The 23,956-nt window shown below is 39.2% G+C and overlaps 2 protein-coding genes and 1 non-coding gene across 4 annotated transcripts; 2 read left to right on the top strand and 1 right to left on the bottom strand.

The window, feature by feature from the left end:
- The first annotated feature begins 504 nt into the window (after positions 1–504).
- Positions 505–667, top strand: LOC122013025. Its single transcript, XR_006120412.1, has one exon. It is a non-coding gene; the product is annotated as a U1 spliceosomal RNA (small nuclear RNA).
- A 1,838-nt stretch (positions 668–2,505) lies between these two features.
- LOC122009352 (pentatricopeptide repeat-containing protein At2g17670-like) lies at positions 2,506–5,228 on the top strand. The gene is made up of 2 exons (XM_042565469.1): positions 2,506–4,005; positions 4,867–5,228. Exon 1 carries the CDS (start codon positions 2,594–2,596, stop codon positions 3,986–3,988), a length of 1,395 nt encoding a protein of 464 aa, XP_042421403.1. The 5' UTR covers positions 2,506–2,593; the 3' UTR covers positions 3,989–4,005; positions 4,867–5,228.
- Positions 5,229–6,910: 1,682 nt separating this feature from the next.
- Positions 6,911–10,070, bottom strand: LOC122009353 (probable serine/threonine-protein kinase PIX13). Of its 2 annotated transcripts, none has more exons than XM_042565471.1 (7): positions 9,876–10,070; positions 9,687–9,811; positions 8,971–9,350; positions 8,104–8,239; positions 7,809–7,948; positions 7,607–7,730; positions 6,911–7,489 (listed from the first exon to the last, which is right to left on the bottom strand). In XM_042565471.1, exons 2-7 carry the CDS (start codon positions 9,745–9,747, stop codon positions 7,044–7,046), a joined length of 1,287 nt encoding a protein of 428 aa, XP_042421405.1. In that variant the 5' UTR covers positions 9,748–9,811; positions 9,876–10,070; the 3' UTR covers positions 6,911–7,043. The 2 variants fall into 2 exon arrangements, with proteins under 2 accessions (XP_042421405.1, XP_042421404.1); XM_042565470.1 differs by having other exon boundaries at positions 9,881–10,070.
- Between the last annotated feature and the right edge of the window lie 13,886 nt (positions 10,071–23,956).

The raw sequence follows: 23,956 nt of genomic DNA, 5'->3' as shown, positions 1-23,956 counted from the left end.
ATAGGATCATATACCTTGATGCTGGTGTTTATAAACTAACATCATCTAACAGGTAAAAGAGAAAAGTTACAAATTAACTTACATACAAATTAACTTATATGTAGAAGAAAGAAGAGAGTACGTGACATTTTAAAGGAAAGAGAATTGAGTTACATGCAAATGAGAATATATACCTTGCTCGTAAATAAAAAAAGGTTATTTTTTAACTTGAATGAATTGAAAAATATTAACGTGAAGGATTGAATTGATGGGGGAGTTAAATACATTCCTTCTAGTTATTGTAAATTGCCTATAAAGGCTTTTTAAAGAGATTTTATTTGTATGTGAAAAGTTAAGTGAAGAAAAAATTAAAGTGGATTTAGGGCTGACTCATTTTATAAATCCATGACTCCCGTAAAACTAACATGATGAAGTTCCTAGACTTTAGTTAGTCCCGCCTTGCTAATATACTAACAACGAAAGTGTGAAAGTTGTTATTAAAGTATATGAATATATAATTGATCTGTACTTATTTAGACGAGATTTATAGGTGATCAAGAAAGTATATGACCTAGTTTGATAGCCTCCATTGTACTTTGGAAGGACATTGGTTTACCATCTCCCTAAGTCGGGAGAGTGGATGTCATAATTTGTGGCGGTGGATTACGAGTGCGCACAATTTTATCCAATTCTTAAAATAAAATTTATATTATAATTATATTGAAAAATAAAATTGATTTTAAAAGAAAATCAAAGTTGTTTTTTTTTGTTCATGTAGATATTCATACCAATTAATCTTGAAGGTGAACCATCTTTCTTTTTATTGATATTCTATGAATCCATAAAGTTTTACTGTTGTATCTTGCTCAAGGGTGAACAAAATTAAAAGTGTGAACAATAAATAGACATAGTTCAATTGAAATTCGAGTTTAGTTTAGCTTGCATTAAGCAAAATCAAAGTTGTGAACAATAAATAAACGAGTTCAATTTGAATTCTTCTAGCAAGCGGCTAGTTGGAACAAAATATTTAAATTTTAAATATGAATTGTATTGAAAATATTTTCAAAACCACAAAATACTCTATAGTTTATTCAATCCTCTAATTAATCTGTTAAATTATCAAGTCTTTGAACTAGCTCAATGATCTCTATTATATTTTGGAAGGGCATTAATTTACCATCTTTTTAACTCGGGAGAGTGGATGTTATAATTTATAATAGTAGGATTATGCTTATATAATTCTCAAAATAAAATTGATTCTAAAAGGAAAATCATAAGCCTTTTTTAATTCAAGTTTGAAAAATATGTGATATTATTCAAATCTTAAAAATGTAAATAATTTTAACTCGAACCTGGTTTAAAATAAAATTTAAACTCGAATTCAATTTGAATGGTTCAAAACATCATTCAATGAGAATCAAATTATAATTCAAAATAATTTAAATTTATTTGAACATTAATTTCAGCTTAAACTCGATAACTTTAAGGGTGTGTTTGGTTCGGGACTATTCTTGATAACCTTGATTATCCATTTAAGGTTATCAACAAAAACCTTGTTTGGTTTAGGTATTCGATGATTCCCAAGTAATGTTCCATGCCCGACACATCAGCAAAAGGGTCATGCAGTCCGGAATCGGAAAACCTCAGAAAACTAAGGTTTGGTTGATTCCAGGATTAACGAATTTTTTTTACCAAAAATACCCTTCGATAAGAAAAAACATGAAAAAAGAGAAAAAATGTAAAAAAAAAAATATTAAAAATTGTAAACAAATAAAAAAATGTTTTAAAAAATTTAAAAATTTATTTTTTAAAAAAATAAATAATTTAAAAAAATTAAAAAAGTAAAAATTTTTAAAATAAAAAATAAAAATTTTAAAAATGTTAAAATTTTTTAAAAATTTAAAAATTTTAAAAAATTTATAAAAATTTTAAAATTTTAAAATTTTAAAATTTTTAAAAAATTTTAAAAATAAAAAAAAATTTTAAAAATTTAAAAAAATTAAAACTAAAATAAATAAATAAAAATAAAAATTTAAAAAATGTAAAAAAATAAAAAAATATAAATATAAATAATATAAAAATATAAAAATATTAAAAAATAAAAAAACACATAAAAAAGTAAAAAAATATACAAGGAAAAAGAAAAGTAAAAAAACATTAAAAAATAAATAATAATAATAATAATAATAATAATAATATTATGTATTGTTGGTTTTGTAACTGAGGGTAATACGGTAAAATATTAAACTAGGGTATTCATTAAAACCTTCAAACAAATAAGTTTTTGTTGCATTACCTAAGTTGAACCAAACAACATTTGGTTATGTTTTATTCCCTATAACCTTGGTTATGTGATTACCTGATAATCACATAACCAAGATTATACATGATGACTTGAACCAAACACACCCTAAATGTCAATTAAATATTTTTCAAACTAACCATATTAGGAATCAGGACCAGAAGAACAGTTGGGCAACGACTTGTTTAAAGCCCATGTGCCCAATCGGCCCATATTGCAGTCTGCCTCTGGGTCAATCAAAACCCTAAAAAAAAACCCTCCTCATCCACCTCGCCGTCGTCGGTTCCGAGCTCTCCCCCCCGAAACCGACTCATGGGGAAGTTCCCTCATGGTCTCCGCTCCGTTACAAGGCTCCCCTCCGACTTCCTCACGCCCAACCCTTCTCTCCCTCCACCTCCACCTTCCCCTTCCCCTTCCCCTTTCCCTTCCCCTTCCCCTCCGCCTCTCAAGCCCTTCCCCAAGAAGAAGCCCCGGAATACCTCCAAGCGACCGTCCACCGTCGCCACTCCGGCGCCGCCCCCTTACCAGCACCTCTTCCGCTCCCCTCTCCTCTCCGACGCGATCTCCGCTTTCGACACTCTCACATCTTCCTCCCCCGTCGAGCCCAACTCCATCATCCAATCCTTCTGCAACGCCGGAGCCTCCCCCGCCGACGCCCTCGCCTTCTTCCGCCATGTCTCCTCCTCTGGCCTCGTCACCGAGCTTGGCCGCTCCGCCTTCCACGTCCTCATCGGGCATTCCTGCCTCCACCCTTCCGCCCCCAAACTCTCCCCTCTCCTCGACCAAATGTCAGCCGCCGGGTTCCCCCCTGACGCCGCCTCCGCTGACCTCGCCGTTCGCGCCCTCTTCTCCGCCTCCCGCCTCGACGACGCCTGCGAGCTCATCCGCGGCCCCCTCGCCGCCGTCACCGACCGCTTCACCTACAACTACCTCATCCGCCGTGTAGCCCGTTTCCGCCCCATCTCCTCCGTCTACGCCCTCATGGACCAGTTCCGCCAAGCCGGCCTCCACCCGGACCTCGTCACCTACACCAACCTTATCGACGCCGTCTGCCGCGGCAAGAACCTCCGCGAGGCCACGCGGCTCCTCTCCTTGCTGTCCGACGCCGGATTCAAACCCGACTGCTACCTCTACAACGTCATAATGAAGGGCTATTGCATGGTGGACCAATGCGGAGAAGTGATGGAGGTCTACAACAAGATGAAGGACGAAGGCATTCAGCCCGACCTCGTTACCTTCAACACCCTCGTCTTTGGACTCTCCAAGGCCGGAATGCTCGCCCAAGCCAAGAAATTCCTGAATATAATGGCGGAGATGGGGCATTTCCCCGACGTGGTCACCTACACCTCGCTCATGAATGGCTTGTGCAGGAAAGGAGACGCCTTGGGAGCCCTTAAGCTTTTGGGGGAGATGGAGGAGAAGGGATGCACTCCCAATGAGTGCACATACAACACATTGCTTATGGGCCTTTGCAAGGCTAAGTGCTTGAGCAATGCCGTTCAACTCTACCAAGTGATGATTACCAAGGGCATGAAGCTCGAGAATGCATCGTACGCGACGTTCATGAGGACCCTCTGCCGTGCAAATAAGATTGCAGAAGCATACGAAGTGTTCGATTATGCAATCCAGAGTAAGAGCTCAACAGATGTGACAGCATACAGGGCACTGGAAAGCTCGCTCAAGTCACTGAACAAGACAAAAGTGTGACTCACAGGCACTCATTGGTTAGTTCTCTTCACTCTCACTTCTAGTTATTATCCCCAGCACTTATTTATTGTGGCTTATGCATGATAAGATATCCGTAATTTAGTATTATAGACTTTCTTCTACATTATGAACAACTAAATGATTTTACTGTTTGACAACATAAACATGGTCAAAACTAAGAATTGTGTCATTTGTTTTGAGAAAAAGATATCATGTTTTGAGTAGGATGATTTGGCTCAAAGTTGAGCATGTAGTGAAGACATTCATGATTGTTCTAGCCATTGTATACTCAGTTTATGCAGCCATATATAAGTATGCAGTTGTATTTTGTTGTTTTTGAATCCACCTTAATTGAATTTACTATCATTACAAATGAACTATGAACTAGCGGATTTAGAGTGAGAGTTTGCTTATAGAATGCAAATATGAATAGTAGTCAAAATGAGGTCCAACCGGATCATTTCTTATCAAAATTTTGACCTTGTATGAATTTTTTAAATCAAGGAAAGTTGATCCAAACCTAGTGCCGGTTATCATTTCTTGGTTTGAATTTAGAGAATAGAGATGGTAACTGAAAGGGTACATACTATGAAAATTGAGCTACTCATACCTTGCTGATATCTAATTGTATGTATTCCTCTATTCTATACTTGTTTCATAATGTTAATATGAGAATTCATACACTATTAAACGGTTTTGTATTTGCAAGTACTCATCAAATGCATGATTTGATATTTGTACAAATTACACAATAAAAATTGATGAGAATAGCTTCACGAGACCGCTCAAGTAGTCATACGACCTATATAACAATAATAATCGATGTCCACAGTGAGATAGTGATTGGTGTACCCAAATTACCATCTTTTGTTTTTCAGGTGGATGCAGCGGAGGCCCTGTGATATCAGGCACCGATAGAAGTGGTGGAGCTGCTGCTGGAAGTGCATTGCCCACCGCTCGCCCTCGTTCTACTGAAACTGTGAGCAGGATGGAGGCAGGGTCCCTGCCTAGGTCTTTTCTTAGTTCTTATTATCGCTATTGGTTTCAGAGATAAAAACTCTATTTTGCCTGGTTTCATTTTGTTCCTTCCATCCTACCTAGCATGCACAAAGTCTTAGGACAAGTATGGTGATCAAATTTCTTACTCTACCTGTTGTTCTTACAAATAAGGTTATAATTTTGTTTCATGCTGATCGGCGCTAATAAAACTTCTTGTTTTAGTATCGATTGACACACTAAATACTCTGATCAGCCAATCTGTGGATACTCTTTGCATATGAATCTTTGTATGCCCCCTAACCCATTTTGGAATAAGGTTAGCAGCAGCTTCACTAGAGTTTCCTTTGCCACATGCTCAAGCATGTTCTTCTCATCCCTGGGATTATGGTATCACGGTAAGACATCTGGTTTATTACCCAAGCACTTGTGGTTCGATTCTTAGTTATGGTATATTTATAGGAATTTTTTCTCTAAATAGAGCACACAAATAGAGCATACAACCAAAGGATGCTAAACTTTTGAGATGTCGATCACGTATGTTTCCCGATTTATCTTAATAGTCGGTATGAAAATTTTATGAGGCTTCATCCCAAGATTAATTAATGAGGTTAAATAGATTTATTATTTTTTTTCAAGCATGTTCTTTGTTATTAAGTCAAAAGGCGCTCGTAAATATACCAGTTAACATCCAATTTTATGGCAACAACAAGACTATTATTGTGAACGAGATGTCCAAGTCCTTGAGTCATCGTCCACTAATAATTTTAGGCCGAGACAAGGTAGGATCTTAGTACCTAAGATTGCGATGGCTCTAGTACCTAGACGGGAAGTGACTAGTTTCTTTCTAGTCCAATGCAAATCTTCTTAGACTAAAAAATTATGTTTCTTCGGATGGAGGGAGGGTGGGAGGAAGGGAATGTGGGTTGTTTACTTGGAATGATGGCCGAGGAGGTCTCTTTTCTATGTTTCGTCAACTTCGTTTATCATGCCTCGGTAATTATTGCATCATGAATGCAAGGGGAAGAAGAACAGTCCAGGAAGTAAAATAGAATGCTTCCTCGTGTTTATTTAATACAGGGTCATTAATATGGTTCATGGTAATTAAAACAGGACAAAGACAAAAACAATACAATGATCTCCTCCGCAATTCAGGCAGCCCAAAGGATGCAATCATTTAACAAGCGGAGGTGAAGGGTCCACTGAAAAGGTACAAGGGTACTTACAAGCATGAAAGAAAAAAGAGGGGGATACTCTCCTTTAGCGGAAGTGATAGTGGTCAACATATGTGTCAGTTCATCTTGGTGCAGGATTATTAACCATTTCCGAATAGCCGTCTTGAAGAGATTCTTGCTGATGAGATGATCGGGTTCAAACACATATTGACACCATGAATCGAGAAACCTTGTGTCAAGACAAACCATTATATGGCCATATCGACTTGGAACGAAACAAGATTAACAAAGACAAACCCACTTGTGGAGGTCGTGGCCGTGGCGGACCAAGAAACTACTTTATTTTATATAAAAAAATATTCCTTTATTTGTAATTTTATTTTAATTAATTTATACAGAATATTAAGAAAATTCCTGAGTGTGCAAATTCTTTTAACCCTTTCTCATCTCTTAATTATTTTTCTTCTTTGGTATAAAGTATAAAACATACTAATTAATTGAATGAAACAATTACTAGTTAATTTATTTTTTTTACATTTAAATTTGTCCGATAAAATGTTTTATGAATAAAAAAGATATTTTAGTTTTGTGAATTAATTACTAGTGATTATTGTAAAATATATACTTTTAATTGTTAAAATATCTTTTTATATTTGATACTAATTAAAATATCTTAATGTTAAAATGGCATTTTTAATTTAGTGAGATTTTTTTTAATAAAAATATTATAGCGTTTAACAAAGGCTTTAAATTTGTTAAATCTATTCATTAACATTTAATTATCAATGACAAACAATGAATTTGAGTCATTAATACCTTAACCAAATTTTTGTAGATTTAAATCACTATACACACGGATATATATGAAATATGAATGTAAATTCTCATCTTGCTCTGACATGGTAAGGTTGCACCGGCGATCGACTCTGTGCCGGAACTTGCCCACCAGCACGACGATGACCCACCGTTGTCGTCGTATGTTCAGGAGTATCATTGCCGATTACCCCTTCTCTCGATCTCGCGTTTATGCCCTTGATGTGCTCGAGCTCCAGCACCACCTCCTCCATGGACGGTCGACTCTTGGGGTCGCCGGCGAGGCAATTGAGCACGAGCTGTGCAGCCTGGAATGACCCCCTGGATGAGTATTGCCCCTCCAGGCGCTGGTCCATGAGTCGGGCTAACTTTCTTCGATCGGCCAACATGGGTCGCATCCACTCCACCAAATTTTGCTGCTTTATAGGCCGATTCATGTCAAGCGCCCTCTGGCCAGTTAACATCTCGAGCAATACCACTCCGAATCCATACACATCGCTCTTCACGTACAAATGACCTAACCATCGTAACCACCACCACCGAGTCAAATCTATGTAACTGATCTCAACTATCGTAATTCGTAAACACATGTCGATGATCATTAGCATTGAAATTCCGGTGCTCAATTGCATACCTGTGGCTACATACTCGGGGGCAGCGTAGCCAAAGGTGCCCATGACTCGCGTGGTCACGTGCGAATTCCCACCCGTCGGGCCGATCTTTGCCATGCCGAAATCAGAGAGTTTCGCGTTGTAGTTCTGCAGCAGAAGCGTTGCAAAATCAGTAACACAGCTCGATCTGGCCTCTTTGCCAGTGTGCATTGTTGGAAAACTCACTGTGTCAAGGAGGATGTTAGAGGCCTTGAAGTCCCGGTAGATGATCTGTTTCTCCGAGCCATGTAGGAAAGCGAGGCCGCGCGCTGCCCCGATCGCGATCTTAAGCCTCAACTTCCAAATGAGGGGCTCAATGACACCCCCTGCACAATGCATATCATGGGCAATCACCAGTAGCAGTGACAACTAGAAAACTACTAAATTGACTGTCAGCTCAAGATTCTGCCGTTGACTTTTTAAGGGAAACCAAAAGTCAACGGGGAGAATCTTTTCAAGTAAATAAATAATTGTTACTGACTTCTGAAGAGGTGGTTTTCCAGGCTGCCCTTTGGCATGTGCTCATACACAAGGAGGAGCTCCCTGTCCTCCCAGCAGTAACCCAAGAGCTTGACGAGATTTGGATGCGAAAGCCTTCCCAAGAAGTTGATTTCTGACTGTAAAGCAAAGTCAATTTGATTAGTCAATGACTAAAGCGGTTGACTAGGAATTCAAATCAATGAATACACGTCACGGCAAGTTTCAGACGGCATCGGTACCTGCATAGAGCATTTGCAGTTTAGCCCCTTGAGTTTTAGTGAATTTCAGTTTATTCTCTAAGAGTTTGAGAATTGTTTTGATTCACACCCTCCTATTAGGGGCTCGGTCAATGGCACATCGAAAATTATTATTTTTTTTATCTCCTTGCGTATAAATTCACTATCTTAGGGTTCGCTAGCGCCGATGGAGATTTCATTGACCGAGCCTTAAGTTTGAAAAAGGTCGACTTTTATGGCTATGGGAAAAAAATATAATAATTTTTTTTTTGTTTCAAAAGGATTGTTTCAAAAGGAAACAAAACTTGTGGAAAAATTTTTAAAAATTAAATTAAATCTACTTTTTAAAACGCCTATCAAAATTTAAAATGTTAAAATGCCTAAACTTTCAAAAGTTTTTAACTATATGACTTCTAAATGTAAAATTAAATTGTCCAAATTGTACGTCAATCTTTAAGTTAAAGTTTTGAGGATATTTTATTTTTTCCTCACTGATGTTAACTGTATTAGTTAGTGTGGACATATTATAGAGACATTTCAACAATGTCTATAAAAGTGTGAAGTAAACATATGATAATAAGTGCCATTAGAGGGGCCATATTGAAAGAATTGGTGTGTGAGAGAGAGAGGACCTGCCATTCTTCGATGCCTTGGAGGCTCTCTGGGTTGAGCTTCTTGACGGCGACCACCATGCCAGCGCCGGACTTGGCCGGATTCAGCGTCTTCTCCTCCACCCACCCCTTGTACACCCGCCCGAACCCACCCTCGCCGAGCAAGCTATCCGGGCGGAAGCCCCTGGTGGCGTTCCGGAGCTCCGCGAAGGAGAAGACCCGCAGGTTGGGCACCTCCAGGATCCGCCCCTCCTCCGGCAACGGCAACGCCACCGCCTCCTCCACACTCGCGCCGCTGCAGGCGGACCTCCCGAGCGTCGTCGTGCTGCTGCCGAGGCTCGACAGCTTCCCGGTCGTCGTCAAGCTGCTGCCGCCGCCGCCGGTCTTCGACGACGACGGGCCTGCGCGAAAGATTTTCTTCAGATTCGAGGCAAGATTTCAAATATAGATCGAAACAGGGGAAATTGCGATTTCGGTAACGCCGACGGCAGGAACTTCATGCAATTTGTGTAATCCAAGCAGAGTGATTCGAGGAGGGGACATAAACGATCCAGCTAAAATCAAATCTTCAAAAGAGAAAAAGCATCCGAAAGGCGACTTCGATGGCAAAGATGAATATCTCAAATCCCCATAAAACAAATAAAAGTCGAGGCTTTTTGCGACTTGCGTAATGATCGAGGGAATCCAAGCGGATTGATTCAAGAGGCGAAATTAGGGATTTGAAGAAGAAGCAGTACCTGGACTTGGTGGCGAGATATCTGCCGGAGTTGAAGAAGAAGACGCGAAGCAGTTCCCCATGCTCCTGCCTTCTTCTCTCCACCTCCGCCTCTTCCTCCTCTCTAGTAGACGCTTCTTCGTTTCTCTGCAATTAGGAGCTGTGAGGGAGGGAACATGGAAAGTGAGAATTTATGCAGCGAAGGATTGACCGGACTTGGAGTCATGGCTTCCTTCATCTTTGACATGACGGTAGAAAAGTCAAAGCGAGAAGGGGGGAGAGCGCGAACGCATGAAACACTCTCCCAGCAGTTGGCAACGACGGTGGCGTGTCGAGGAGCCCGAGGGTGGAGTCATCGAGCTCCCTTTCGTTAAAAAAAAATGATTGTGTTCACATCACAGAGTCCTCCCTACAAGACTAGAAGGCAGGCCGGAGAAGACTGAAGGATGGCTAAATTCCAACAATATTATTATACAACTAAACTCGTACTCTATTTCACAATATCATTTTTCATGCTCTCGGCAACTCAGTAGTCGTCGAAAATAAATATTATAGTCGACGGTGACACTAGAGCTCTTCCAGCAACACCATAAGCAAGGCTTGTTTGCTAGCAAGGCTCAAGCAATTTTATTCTACCATCGGCCGCGAGTAGCTTATGCCATGGACTAGAAGAGTTTTACGAAACCGACTGAATCTCCCAATTCGATAATAACCTGCCGGTTCGACTAGTTTTCAACCGGTTTGGTTTCATGATCTGGTCTGATTTTCATAACTATAGTCTGTTAACTGTAGTTTGGTTGACTACCTTTTGAACACCGGCCTCAAAGAGTGGTTGTTTCCGGGTGTCATCTTTTGGTTGCTTCCCACATCAACTATAGAAAATATGTACTCTATATGAATTGGAGTCGAATGTAAGACAATACGGCTGTTGAAAATGACTAATAAATAGTTTGCTCAGATGATATGATTACTGTAAAATTCAAAGCTGTTTATATCTAACAAATAACTACAAATTCAAATAAGTTCATATAACATCTTGTTTGACACAAATAATTTGTTATCGGAGATTTTAAGGACCTAACTGAATTTAAAATTACACAGAATTTAAATTTAACTTACAGTTGAGTTAACCTGAGCAGATGATCTCAGGTTGCCGCGTGACTGATTTTTATCCAAATTCCAACCTCAGAGTGACTGAGTGAGCAGAGTGTCCAAGCAGTGAGGTCAATCGGACGAGGCAGACAAGCCGAGCAGGAGCGGTCGGGTGTTGGGCAGCTCAGTCGATCAGGCCGAAGATTCAAGTAGAGCAGAGGCAGTCACTTATTACGTGCCCTTGTTCAGGGATTAGATGTTGGATATTTCAAAGCTCGGGTTCAACTGAGTGAAATCCGCGAGCAAGTTAGAGTGAAAGTCAGACTGGGAATGCACGACATCCAACTGGTTCGACATTCGTGTGCGCAGGTCGTGTTCGCACACAAGTCAACTTTATTCACTGCAAATCCGAGTCTTAGATTTGCACCCCTCCTGCACACCCACGCGTAAGAGAGAGTCTCTCCCCATGCATTTGTTCACAACCTCAATGTATGTGAATCAATATAAACCAACAAAATTACATTGAAACTTTCAATGTGGAACTAAAGTCTCATTCACAATGGAACCTCTTTCCTCTTCCATTTCTTCTCCATTCACTTATTCAACACATCTGGTGAGCAATGAGAACAGGAAAGATAATCTCAAGAAACTATAAGAATGTTTCAAGTTCCCTAAAATCCTTTAACCAATTGCTTAAACTAAGAACAGTTTACACACTGTGACTATTTTATTGAATTTATAAAGAGCCCAAAGTTGTATCGAGGCACTCTACCTTAATTAGGGTTTGAATGGAGAATAAATGGTCCTAAAAAAATTCTTTAGGCTCAGTGGTTAGAGGTCGATTTGGTTTCAATTTTTTTTTGGAGGCAATATTTTCCCCTTTCCATGTGATTAATCACAATTTGATTATTGTTGTGAAATTGGATTGTGTAGCTGACTAGTGTTAGCAGTTTTTGAGTGCTTCAACTCCAGAGTAAGAATATTGAGATAAGGATTAGGATCTTTGAAGATCTTGGATTTAAGGTTTGTGCCAAAATCTTTTTTCTACCACACCATCACTATTGATCTTTGTTCACCAAACCATTACCAAATTATTCCTTCGTATTGGCTCTGGAACGGGTTGACAGGGATGCTAGGGGCGAACGTATTCACCTTTTGCCATCATTTGTTCACCAAACCATTAGATATTAACTTTTGGATTTCTGAATGGTTTGTTGTTCTAGTTGTCAGATAGATTTAGTGCATGTTTAATCGAGAAGATGATGGTTGTTTCTCATACTTGGGGGATTTAAATGGTGAGTCTTTGATCACATATAATGATGTGGTAGGTCAGAGATCCACCACATAACACATGCTGATATTAGTTAGATTAATCAATTGATAATGGGAGCAGAAAATTAGACACACCATCATAACACAAACAAACACATACGGATTCTGAGAAAGAAAAACACATCATAAAACAAAAAGATATGATCGAAAAGACCTTTCCTGTGACAACCATTTCAGTTGTTCGTATTCGACTATTCTACCAAAGAAAACTAGAATAAGTTGAATGAAATAGGAAGGTAAATCTAACTGGAAGCGGAGAAGATGACTGATTAGGGAGGTAGTTCTAATATTGATTGCGAGAAGACTCTGACATTCAAGTCAGTAATCGAGTCGAGTAGAATGAACAGTGACTATCAATATGTAAAATTGCATAGCATTGTGTACCTGCATCTGTAGATGGAGATCTTTTTTTATAGTGTTATTGTTTATGTACGAATTTTAAAGCATTTCTAAAAAAGGACTTATCCGTTAAACTTCCCGACTGGGTGGCCATGAGAGCACTCAGTCGTGAGAGCAAGCTCACTTATAATTCGATAGCTCGACACAAGAGTCTGGGACTTGGCCGTGAGAGCAAGCTAATTTATAACTCTGTCGCTTGGCGCAAGAGTCTAGGACTTGGTCATGAGAGCAAACTCACTTATAACCCGACTGCTCAGTGTGAGTCTGGGACTTAGTCGTGAGAGCAAACTCACTTATAATTCGACCGCTCAGCGCGAGAGTCTGAGACTTAGTCGTGAGAGCAAGCTTACTTATAACTCGGCCGCTTGGCATGAGAGTTTAGGACTTGGTCATGAGAGCAAGCTCACTTATAATTCGAGTGCTCAACGCAAGAGTCTGGGATTTGGTTATGAGAGCAAGCTCACTTATAACTCGACAGCTAGGTACCAGAGTCTGGGATTTAGTTATGAGAGCAAACTCACTTATAACTCAACAGCTAGGCACGAGAGTTTGGGACTTGGTTATGAGAGCAAGTTTACTTATAACTCAGCCGTTCGACATGAAAGTCCGGAACTTAGCCTTTTTTACTTGAATTTGCCGGCATTCATTGAGTATAAACTTTTAACAAGATACATTAATTTATTACAGACATATCCTTAAGCTTGATAGGGCTATAAATGATTGACACTTTATGGTCGATTCAGATTTTTTCCTTTTGCATCTTGGAGATAGTAAGAGCCCAAAGAAAGCTTTTGTACTACCTGGTATGGTCTCCCCCACTGTGGCTTCAATTTACTAACATCATCGACAGGATTAATCTACTTCCAAACTAAATCACCAACGTGAAAAAAATCTGGGGATAACCCTTCGATTTTAGTTTTGCTTCATTCGCTATTGATACGTCATCAGCCGAGCGGCTACGTTATCTCTGATTTCATCGACAAGATCAAGCTACATAAAACGCTGACCGAAATTATCCTCCTCGCACAATTGCCTCTGATCGGCTTCCATGCTCACTTCCACCGATACAATTGCATCTCCCCCATACACTAGATATGTAGCCTCTCGGGGCGTAGTACAATAAGCACACAATACACTAGGTAATTCATCAACCTAACTTTCCCTATTATGATCGAGCCTGGTTTTGAATCCTTGAATAATTTCCCTATTGGTGACTTTTGCCTGACCATTACTTTGAGGATTAGCCAAAGAAGTAAATGCATGCGGAATGTCATAACTTAAACATCATTCTTGGATCTTCTACTCTTGGAACTACTTTCCATTATCCAAGACAAGTTTATAAGGAACACTGAACCGACACACGATGTTTTGTCATAAGAACTTGATGACCATCCACTTTGTTATCTTGGCCAGCGGAGCGACTTCCATCCATTTGGAAATAATCCATAGCTACGAGGAGAAACTTTTCTGATCGGGTTCCATTGGAAAGGGTCTTACAATATCCATACCTCATTGGTCGAATAGGTAGGAGACAATTGAGGCTTTAATAATTTTGTGGGTCGGTGTAGAATGTTTTGATATTTTTAACATGATCAACAAGTGGATACTAATCTAGTCGAGTCCTCTTATAGAGTGGGCCAAAAATACCCGGTTAGTAGAATTTTTTGAGCGAGTGACTGACCTCCTAGATGACTTCCATATAAACCTTGATGCACTTCTTATAGAATGTACTATATATCGTCCAGTTCGACGCACTTGAGCAATGGTCTAGAAAAAACTCTCTTGTATAAATGATCTCCAACTAATGTAAACCGAGTGGCTCTCTTCTTTATCATACCCACTTGCTCTCAGTCGGCCGGTAAAATTATTACTAGTGAAACAAGACCAAAGGCACTCACCAATCACTCTATATCTCTACTTCAGCTTGTCGTTCAATGTAAGCTATCAATAGTATTTGCTCGACCAATTTATCCAGATTCCACGAACTCAGAGAGCTAACCAACTTAGCCAATTCATTTGCATATTGATTCTCCAATCAGGGAATTTTCTATAGCACCACCTTTTGAAAATCGACTTTCAGCTTCTCGAATGCCTCCGCATACAATTTTAGCCAATCATTATTTATTTCAAAATCATCTGATAATTGTTGTGCTACTAACTGAGAATCCCAGTATATCAACACTCGAGAAGCCCCTACATGCTTTGCTACTTGCAACCCAGCTATTAGTGCCTCATACTCGGCTTCATTGTTAGTGGCCTGATACTCTAGCCGAACGGACATTTGCATTCTATCTTCATGCGGCAATATCATAAGGATCCCGACTCAACTTCCTTAACGAGCAGATAATCCATCCACATAAATTTTCCGTGTCTTGTCCAGCTCAGGGCTTTGTATTTCCGTCATGAAATCGGCTAAGTCTTCAACTTTGATGGTTGGCTGGGGCTGGTATTTTATATCATACTTAGTTCCATGATCCATTTGATCAATTTTCCCAACGCTTCTAAGTTGACGAGCACTTGGCCTAAGGTATTGTTAGTCAATAAAATTATAGGATGAGAAAAAAAAGTAAGAGCACAATCTCCAAGTGGCTAAGACCAGTCCGTACGTTAGCTTCTTAAGAGCAATGTAGTGGCATTCAATGTCTTTTAATAAATGACATAAGAAATATACAAGTTGCTGCTCATTGCCATCCTGTCGTACCAACGCTGACCCAATAACCCTCTCAGTGGAAGACAAGTATATCCACAATGGCTCTCCAGAGATGGGCTTTAAAAGTACAAGTAAATAAGATAAATAATTTGTAAACTCCTCCAACGCCTTATCACACTTGGCGTCCCACTGGAACTTTGTGGCTCGGCAAAGTATTTTGAAGAATGGTAAACTCTGATCTGACGATCTTGAGATGAATCGGAACAAAGCCGTGATGTGTCCGGTCAAACGTTGTGCTTCCTTTAAATTGTGTGGCAGGAGCATATCTTGGAGATCTTTCACCTTACTCGAGTCGGCTTTAATTCCCCACTTTGTTATGATGTAGCCGAGGAAACGTCCGCTCTTAGCCCCAAATAAGCATTTACTAGGGTTTAGCTTGAGTTCATACTTCCTCAGGGTTTGACATGTCTCCTCTATATATGCACATAAATCAGCAGTTCGGAAGGATTTGATTAGGATATCATCTATATATACCTTCATATTTCTACCGATCTACCTTCGGAACACCTTGTTCATAAGTCGTTGGTATGCTGCTCTTGCATTCTTTTGTTCAAACGACATAATGTTATAACAATATGTTTCTTCAACAATGATAAAACTAATATTTTCTTGGTCTTTCTTAGCAAGCGGGACCTGATGGTAGCCTTGATATGCGTCCAACATGCATATCATCTCACAACTAGTAGTGGAGTCTACTACTTGATCCATACGTGTTAGAGGGTAGTAGTCTTTTGGGTAGACCTTGTTTATATTTTTAAAATTCATATAGACTCACCACTTGTTCTTACGCTTAGACACGAGTACCACATTTGCTAACTAGCTCAGGAATTGTACTTCATAGATATGCCCGACTTCAAGTAACTTATCCACCTCCACACAAATTATTTGGTTTTGCTCGGCTCCAAAATCTCTCTTCTTCTGTTTAACTGGCTGAGCAGACATGAAGCACATGCTCTATTATTGTTGGTCAGAGACCCATGAGTTCCTTAAGTGTCTAGGAGAAGATGTCATTATTGTGAGTTAAGCAGGCAATCAACTTTGCTTTGTTCTTCGTGCTTAGGTCAACTGCTATCTGAGTCATGGCTTCCGGTCGATTAGGATGAATTTGTACTTCCTCCTTTTTCCTAGTAAACTAAAGTTGGGGGGAGCTTCTTGGATAGTATTAACCTCTACTCACTAAGTTTTTTGAGTGGCGTGGGCTTTGGTCTTCACCACTTCCACATATCACTTGCCATGAGCTAGTCTCCTCTTACCTTGTCGACCAAGTCATCTACCTAGAATTTGATCTTCTGGCAAAATATGGAGGTGATAGCTTAGAACTCGTTTGGAACCAGTCGGCCTAAACTAACATTGTAAGCTAAAGGAGCATCCACCACAATGAAGATTGACCAGTGGATCCTCATAAGGGCCTCTTCCCTAAAAGAGATTGCTAATCGGATTTGTCTGATTGGCTGCACCTCATTTCCCGTTGATACGGTGTATAGTGGATGGCCCCAGGAATAGGATGGGACCAATAGTCAAGGTGACATGGAGGTCAAGAGTCAAGGGGAGGTGATGGTCAAGGTCGCCAAGTATGTGTCCTAGCGGGTCGTTGTCCCTTGAATAAGGCCTAGCCCCTTCTCATGGGCATGACTCTGAGTCTACTCTTAGTCGATCCTTGCATCGATCGGACCTTCAGGGCTTAGTCCCTCACTTCTCATGGGCATGACTTCCAGTCTACTCCCAATCGATCCAGCATTGGTGGGACCCTTAGGGCTCAGTCCCTCACTTCTTATGGGCATGACTCCCAGTCTACTCCCGTTCAGTCTCAGGGCCGATCGAGCCCCTAGGGTTCAGTCCCTCCTCATGGGCATGACTCACAGTCTACCCCCAGTCGGATCCAGCACCGGTCGGGTCCCCAGGGCTCAGTCCCTCACTTCTTATGGGCATGGTTCCTAGTCTACTCCCTCTTGGTGTAATCGACCTCCAAGGTTTTAATATCGAACAAATATGTTTAATGGAGCTTGATCAAGGGAAGTCTTAGTTATAGCTAGACAAGGGTGAGAAGTCAACCGAGTGATTAGTACTAACTGCGGTTAGGCAAGGGAAGTCCTAGTTACGGCTGAATAAGGAAAATCTCGGTAGATCGTGGAAGCCAGATAGAAGAATTTGATAGGTCTATAGGATCTGATATCGAATCTCTGGTGGGTTGATCCAATATTGAGTCTTAGTGAGTGAAGCCGGGTGGAAAAAACCCTAAGAGGAGGTAACCTTAGGTCCTGGTGAATGAAGCCAAGTGGAGAAAACCCTAAAGGGAGGTAACTCTAGGTTCTAGTGAGTGAAGCCAGGTGGAGAAAATCCTAGGGGGAGGTAACCTTAAGTAACAAGAAGTCTTAGAGGAGTAAACTCTAAGCAAGGTTGATCGGATGTCTCCAGTCGATAGAGTATGGTCAACCGGACCAGCAGATCTGGGTAAATCTAAGTTTAACTTTATCATAGTATTCTATATTACTATTGCTGCTGGCTAATGTAGTATTACAGGAAAACTTTTTGTGGATCAGATGATTAGACACCGAGCAGAAAAAGTCCAAATAATTTCGGAGGACCAATGTTTGGTAGGTAAGTTGAAGTAAGCAACTGGAGAGGAGTGACGGTGAGGTCGTGTTTCGAAAAGGAACAATCTTAGATCGCTGATCCAACTGAAAAAATTAGAAAGATTTCTAAGTTGAGAACAAGACAGTCTTACTGTCAATTAATACTCATCCATTATATATTATTGTGTTAACTTTATTTTACAGGAATATTATTGTTATATCAAACTAACTTTGTGTTGTAGAATCATATGACCCCTTGAGCTTCAAAGGGTCGTAACTTTTGACTCAGAACTTAGAATCAGGCTCTGTCAGCGACCATGCATGCAACACTCAGAAATCTTCATTTGACCAAGGGTTCAGTTGATTGAATAGAAGGTTCAATCAACTGATCAGACCATTTTATCAGTCTACCAAATGGAGGTTCAATCGACCGAATAGATAAGAATGGAAAAATATATTAGGCTCGCAAACATGTCATCACAACATAATTGGTCGACCAACCCCGGGGATTAGTCGACCAAACGATAAAAGTATTAATGGAGAATTAATGGTGAATCTCGGTAAACAAGGAAACTGCTATGTTTGGTCGATCAAACATGGTGATCAGTTGACCGAACAATAAATACTCATAAATGCTCGAAGATCAGATCTTGGTGAAGAAGGAAAGCAAAGGGGTTCAGTCGACCAATAGGAGCATCAATCGACCAAACGGATCAGTCGATCGAAGGATTTTTCAGTCGACCGATCAATGTCTATAAAAGAAAGCCTCGAGAACTAAGCCGAAGAAACTCTTTGAACATTCCTCTGTCTTATTCTTCTCGTGACTCTACTGTTCTGCGCCGCAACTCCACCTGCAAGCTGTTACACTGAGAAGTGCTGACACATTAATCATCTACTCTTTATCGGTATATTTTATTTATAGCTTGCATTCTTACAAGAAGATAGTAGTTTGTTAGTATCATTATTTCATTGTATGAATTGCTTCTTTCCGAAGGTTTCAGAAAGAAGAGTTATAGTGAATTGCCCAATGGTGCGATCAAGGATTGCGGGTCTTGGAGCAGGAGTCGACATAGGCTCTGAACCAAGTAACCACTCGAGTCTTCTTTTATTATCCACTCCTTTACTTTGATCGATTTTATGATACGAAAAGAAAGAGTTTTAAATGAGCGATATTCACCCCCATCTATCGCTCTATTTCGATCCTTCACTCTCGGTCAGCCCTAGTACCGATCGAGCCCTCAGAGCTTAGTTCCTCACTTCTCATGGGCACGACTCTCATTCTACTCTCGGTCGGCTCCAGTATCGGTCGAACCCTTGCCAGGAATAATATTGTCAGAGAATCACAACTACCTGTCATAGAATAACAGCTATTTGTTAGGGAATATTCTGATACTCTACCATATGCATGCCATAGAACCTTCCTTTACCCAATGAAAATCTGTCGTACATCCTCCATCACCCGACATACTTTGACACCCAACATTCTATAATGCTTCATTATTATGGAGGTTAAGAAAGGTGATATAAAAAGGGGTCCTCTTTGTTGGCTAGTTATGTGTGTACACACACATCTACTACAATTTTACTGTTTATGTTTTTGCACTTTTTTTGTTGAGCTTGTTCTGACTTGAGCGTTAGAGTGTCTATACCAGGGAAGTCTTCCTTGGTTCTCGCCCAAATGCTCCTGTGCGATATGTTTATGGTGGGCACAGGCCCGCAAGTACCCTCTTTGACCGTCTCCTCTTGCTCCACTGGAAGGTGAAAAGCCTACGACGTATCTTCTAGTCGTAATCCCAAGTCTTCTCTCTGTCAACATCCTTGCCCTCGTCGCCGCACCCCCCCTCCATCTGACTCAGCTTCCAGATGGGATTAGATTTGACACCATCTGTGAAAACTTCTTCGCCTGATACGGAATGTGAAGATGGAGGATACCGGTAAAATCAACATGACCATAACACCAGAGAAATATGAGTTGTTCAAGGTTGCCAAGGCATGAGCCGTATTGAAAAGACCAACCATAGATTCTCACCCGCGCCGAACACCTGCAGCCTCAATGAACGAGCTCCTCCCCTCGGAGGGAAAATTCAAGAGGAAGCAGTCGTATGACTTCTCCCAGGCATTTTTTCGAGCATCGGGAGCTTCCTCGGTTGAGAATTTGCCCCCAAGGGGTTTGAAGAAATGGAAGGCTCCATTTATTTGAGAAATCCCTGAACAACTCAGTGTGCCCTTCTCTCAGGAAATGCTAGATGAAAAACTGCCCAGGGCACTACAACAAAAACCTTCATAGACATCGGTTTTCCACCGGTGTCTATTTAATTTTCGACCGATGTCTATGAAGCCGATGTTAAAAATCTGCCATTTTAGACATCGGGTTAAAACCGGTGTAGTATCACTGAACGACACCGATCTTCGAATCGGTTATTAACCGGTGTAGTATCACTTAACGACACCGTTTCATCAATGGTGTAAAACCGATGTAATATTGTATGTTAATAACACCAGTTTTGGCAGCGGTAAATGACCGATGTAATATTAGTTAATAACACCGGTTTTGCAGCGGTGGAAAACCGATGTAATATATATATTTTTTAATAGCACAAATTTGATTTCCGAAACAATGAAAAATCGACAATAAAAAAAATACACAAATATTCACAAATTATACAAATATTCTTCATTCAATAATATCCATAAAATACACAAATATTCACAAATTATATAAATAATCTTCTTACAACAGTATCCATAAAATACCCAAACATTCTTTTTCATCAAAAGCTAGCTAATAGATATCAAAATCAAGGTAGAACATTCTTTTAACACATCAAGGTAGAACCGCACTTCAAATGTAATCTAGCATGCATTCAACCCACTCGAACCGCACTTCATCAATCTCAACTCTGGAGTACTTGAGATTTGTAAACTGTAAAAACACATAAATCCACCATATGTCAAATAACTAAAACAAATGTGTACATGTATCAAATAAAATAGAATACTGAGCTTTTAAAGGCTGCTGTGAAAGATAACGAATATAACATAGAATCTAAAACTTTCATATATGACACTTAGTATATGCTGCTTAGAATATAACATAGATAATTTGCTCCTTCTAATTCAAGTGTACAGATTGATAAGAACCGACAGCATCATACAACAACTTACTAGGCACGATAATGGTTGAACAAAGAAATATGACTACACAACAAATCCAGTGAAGGAAGCATAGAAGAACAAAGCTACCTCTGATGAAGAGATATACTATTTATTGTACTACCTCTGATGCCATCTTGGTATCCTGAATATCCTGCACTAAGCCCCCTATTTTCTGTGATTTCTGCTACCAACCACAGCAGCAAGGAATGCGGCAAGAAGGCAGTTGCCTCCTTAGTTCAGCACCCAAAACAGCAAGTTAGAGCTTCCTTTTATGTCCATTCAATCCTCTAGTAAGTAGAAACTATTTTCCTTTGGTTTATGATGGATTTGGAGTGTCTTGACCTAAGATATAATCCTCTTGCAGCCCTCTATATTAAAGGCCAGCATACATGGAAAATTCAGCATGTTCTTCTGAAGTCATAACAGGGTAGGTAAACTTTACTTGTAGTTTTTATTCATTTGCTTCATGTAGGAGTAGATTCTAGTAAATTCCCACACATTTAATGTTTAATGATCGGCTAGGGATAAGATTAGGGATCAACATGATCATTTCCTCACTATGATTCAGTGTGTTTCTTTTTTGCGATTTCTATATAAATTCCATAAAATCATGGTTTAGTAAGTAATGAAGTCCTGTTGGGAGAAATTTTTCTTGCTAGTGAATTGATACAACGGTTACCGTTGAGCTGGGTGATTTTTCATCTTTTTTTATTTAAGGCTGAATTTGGATTCAGAAAAGGGTTAATCAGATAGATTGATGTAACAAGTGCTAGATTTCATATACCATTACTTGTTAGACTCTATATAATATTGATAACATTTTTATACCATGATCTTGGTTGTTATCACATTGATAAACTGAGTATTCTTGTAATATAAATTTTATGAAATTCAGTTGCATAAAATTATTTAAATGAATATGTAATCAATGTCATATTATTGATAACTTGATGAATGGAGAACAAAATAAAAGTTGAAATTTAAATACAAGAAAATTTTCCCTATAGCCATGTGGTAGAGGTCGAGCTTGTAGCCTAAATAATGTAGTTAGGGGTCTCTATCTGATTAATGAAAAACATGAATATAGGTAAAAACAAAAGAGGTGAGTAAAATAATGAAGAGGGGTTAAATCATAAAAACAAAGAGTTCCCTATTCTTGAGGTACCCACAGACATATTGACACTCACTCTTACTTCTAGTTGAACTTGAAATTCATTGGTATAGCTAAATATGGTAATGGGTACCCTTTAGGTTTGATTACCCATTTATCTTAATAGGTTAGGTTAAATTCGAGTATCAATGTGTTAGATATTTAGAGGAAGTTGAGCAGGTTCAAAAAATGTAATCAATACTTTAATCCTAAGGTTACCATTTAAGATAGCTTATCCAGCCACTCTACTCACTGCAGCTCCTAATCTCTAATTCCTTTCTTCTTAGGCAATTATTTAGTCTCCAACTAGTATCTGGTTCATAACAGTGAGAATTTGAAATAGAACAGAGCATATCATTCAAAATCACAACAAAGTAAACATTCGTATATTTTAAAAAAAAAACTACTACCAAACAATGAACCAAAGTTACCAAAATAAAGTAAATAGTCACATATATAAACCATAAATAAAGTTACCAAACTAAAAATTCTCATTGCCAACCCAAATCCCATCACAATCTCCACGAATACAGGATGGTTCATTGTCATCAGTTTCGTCAATATCCATTGATGGCATCCCTTTTGTGAAGCATTGGTAGTGGATTGAAGGATCTCTCAACTTATCATCAGTGATGTATTCAAAATACTCTCTATTTGTAGTTGAAAGTACAATAGACCATGTGGGATCTTGAGGGTCTTCTACATAAAATACTTGCTTCGCTTGAGTGCCCATGATAAATGGGTCGGATTTGAATCCCATTCTCTTAAGATTTACCAAGGTGAAACCATTATCATCTACTCTAATACCAGTGTTATTCTCTACCCAATCACACTTAAACATTGGAACTCGAAAATTATGGTAATTGAGCTCCCATATTTCTTGTATCACACCATAATACATCATGTCTGTTATAATTGGATTCTTATCCTTTGAACTTGCAACTTGCATTGTTTGTGCGAGCAAGCTTACACTCGAGTTTTGAACAACTGTAACATTATCACGTTCTTTCGTGTAATAAGTGACCCCATCGATCATATAACTAGAGTATTTTAGCACTTGCTTGCTAGGTCCATTTGCCAGCAGCTTCACTTTTTCTGATAATTGATTGGAGGAAGGTGATGTTGTATTTGTAACCTACAATTCATCATAAGGGGGTTTAATTATTAAAATTCTTAAAGTTCTTGTGTTCAATAATAAACATGCTAATATTTATGGTACTTACATGTTCATGGAACCAAGAAATAAAACTTCTGTGGTGTTTATCTTGTAACCACTTTACACCTTTAATAGGAAATTTTTGCTTCAAGTGTGTCATATGTTCCCTAATAAAAATTTTTTGAAGAGATTAATCAGATATTTTTTTAAACAATTTCAGGAGATTATTACTGAACTAGAGGGCTTACATAATGTAAGGATCAACCTCAGCTTCATTTTCCAATACATACCGATGTGCTTGTTCCCACTCATCGTGACAACATAAGTGCACCTTGGCACCTGACAAGGACTTAGTGAGTATTGTTTCACGATGCTTTGATGGAATCCCTATCGTGTTCATATTAGATAGAAATTCTGAGCAAAACTCTACAGCTTCTTCAGCAATATAACATTCAGCCATGCATCCTTCTGGTCGATTTCTATTCCGCACATAACCTTTCAATGTTTTCACATATCTTTCAAATGGAAACATCCATCTATACCAAACTGGTCCACACAACTTGACCTCACACACGAGATGAACTGTTAAGTGAACCATTATATCAAAAAATGAAGGTGGAAAATACTTTTCAAATAGACACGACGTCGTCACAATTTCTATTTGTACATTATCCAACTTTGAGGCATCTATTACTTTGTTACATAACACATTGAATAAGAAACA

Source organism: Zingiber officinale, chromosome 8A (assembly GCF_018446385.1).
Source record: "Zingiber officinale cultivar Zhangliang chromosome 8A, Zo_v1.1, whole genome shotgun sequence".
Lineage (NCBI taxonomy): Eukaryota > Viridiplantae > Streptophyta > Magnoliopsida > Zingiberales > Zingiberaceae > Zingiber > Zingiber officinale.
Note: the sequence above shows the minus strand (reverse complement) of the source record. Positions and strands in the feature narration are given on the sequence as shown.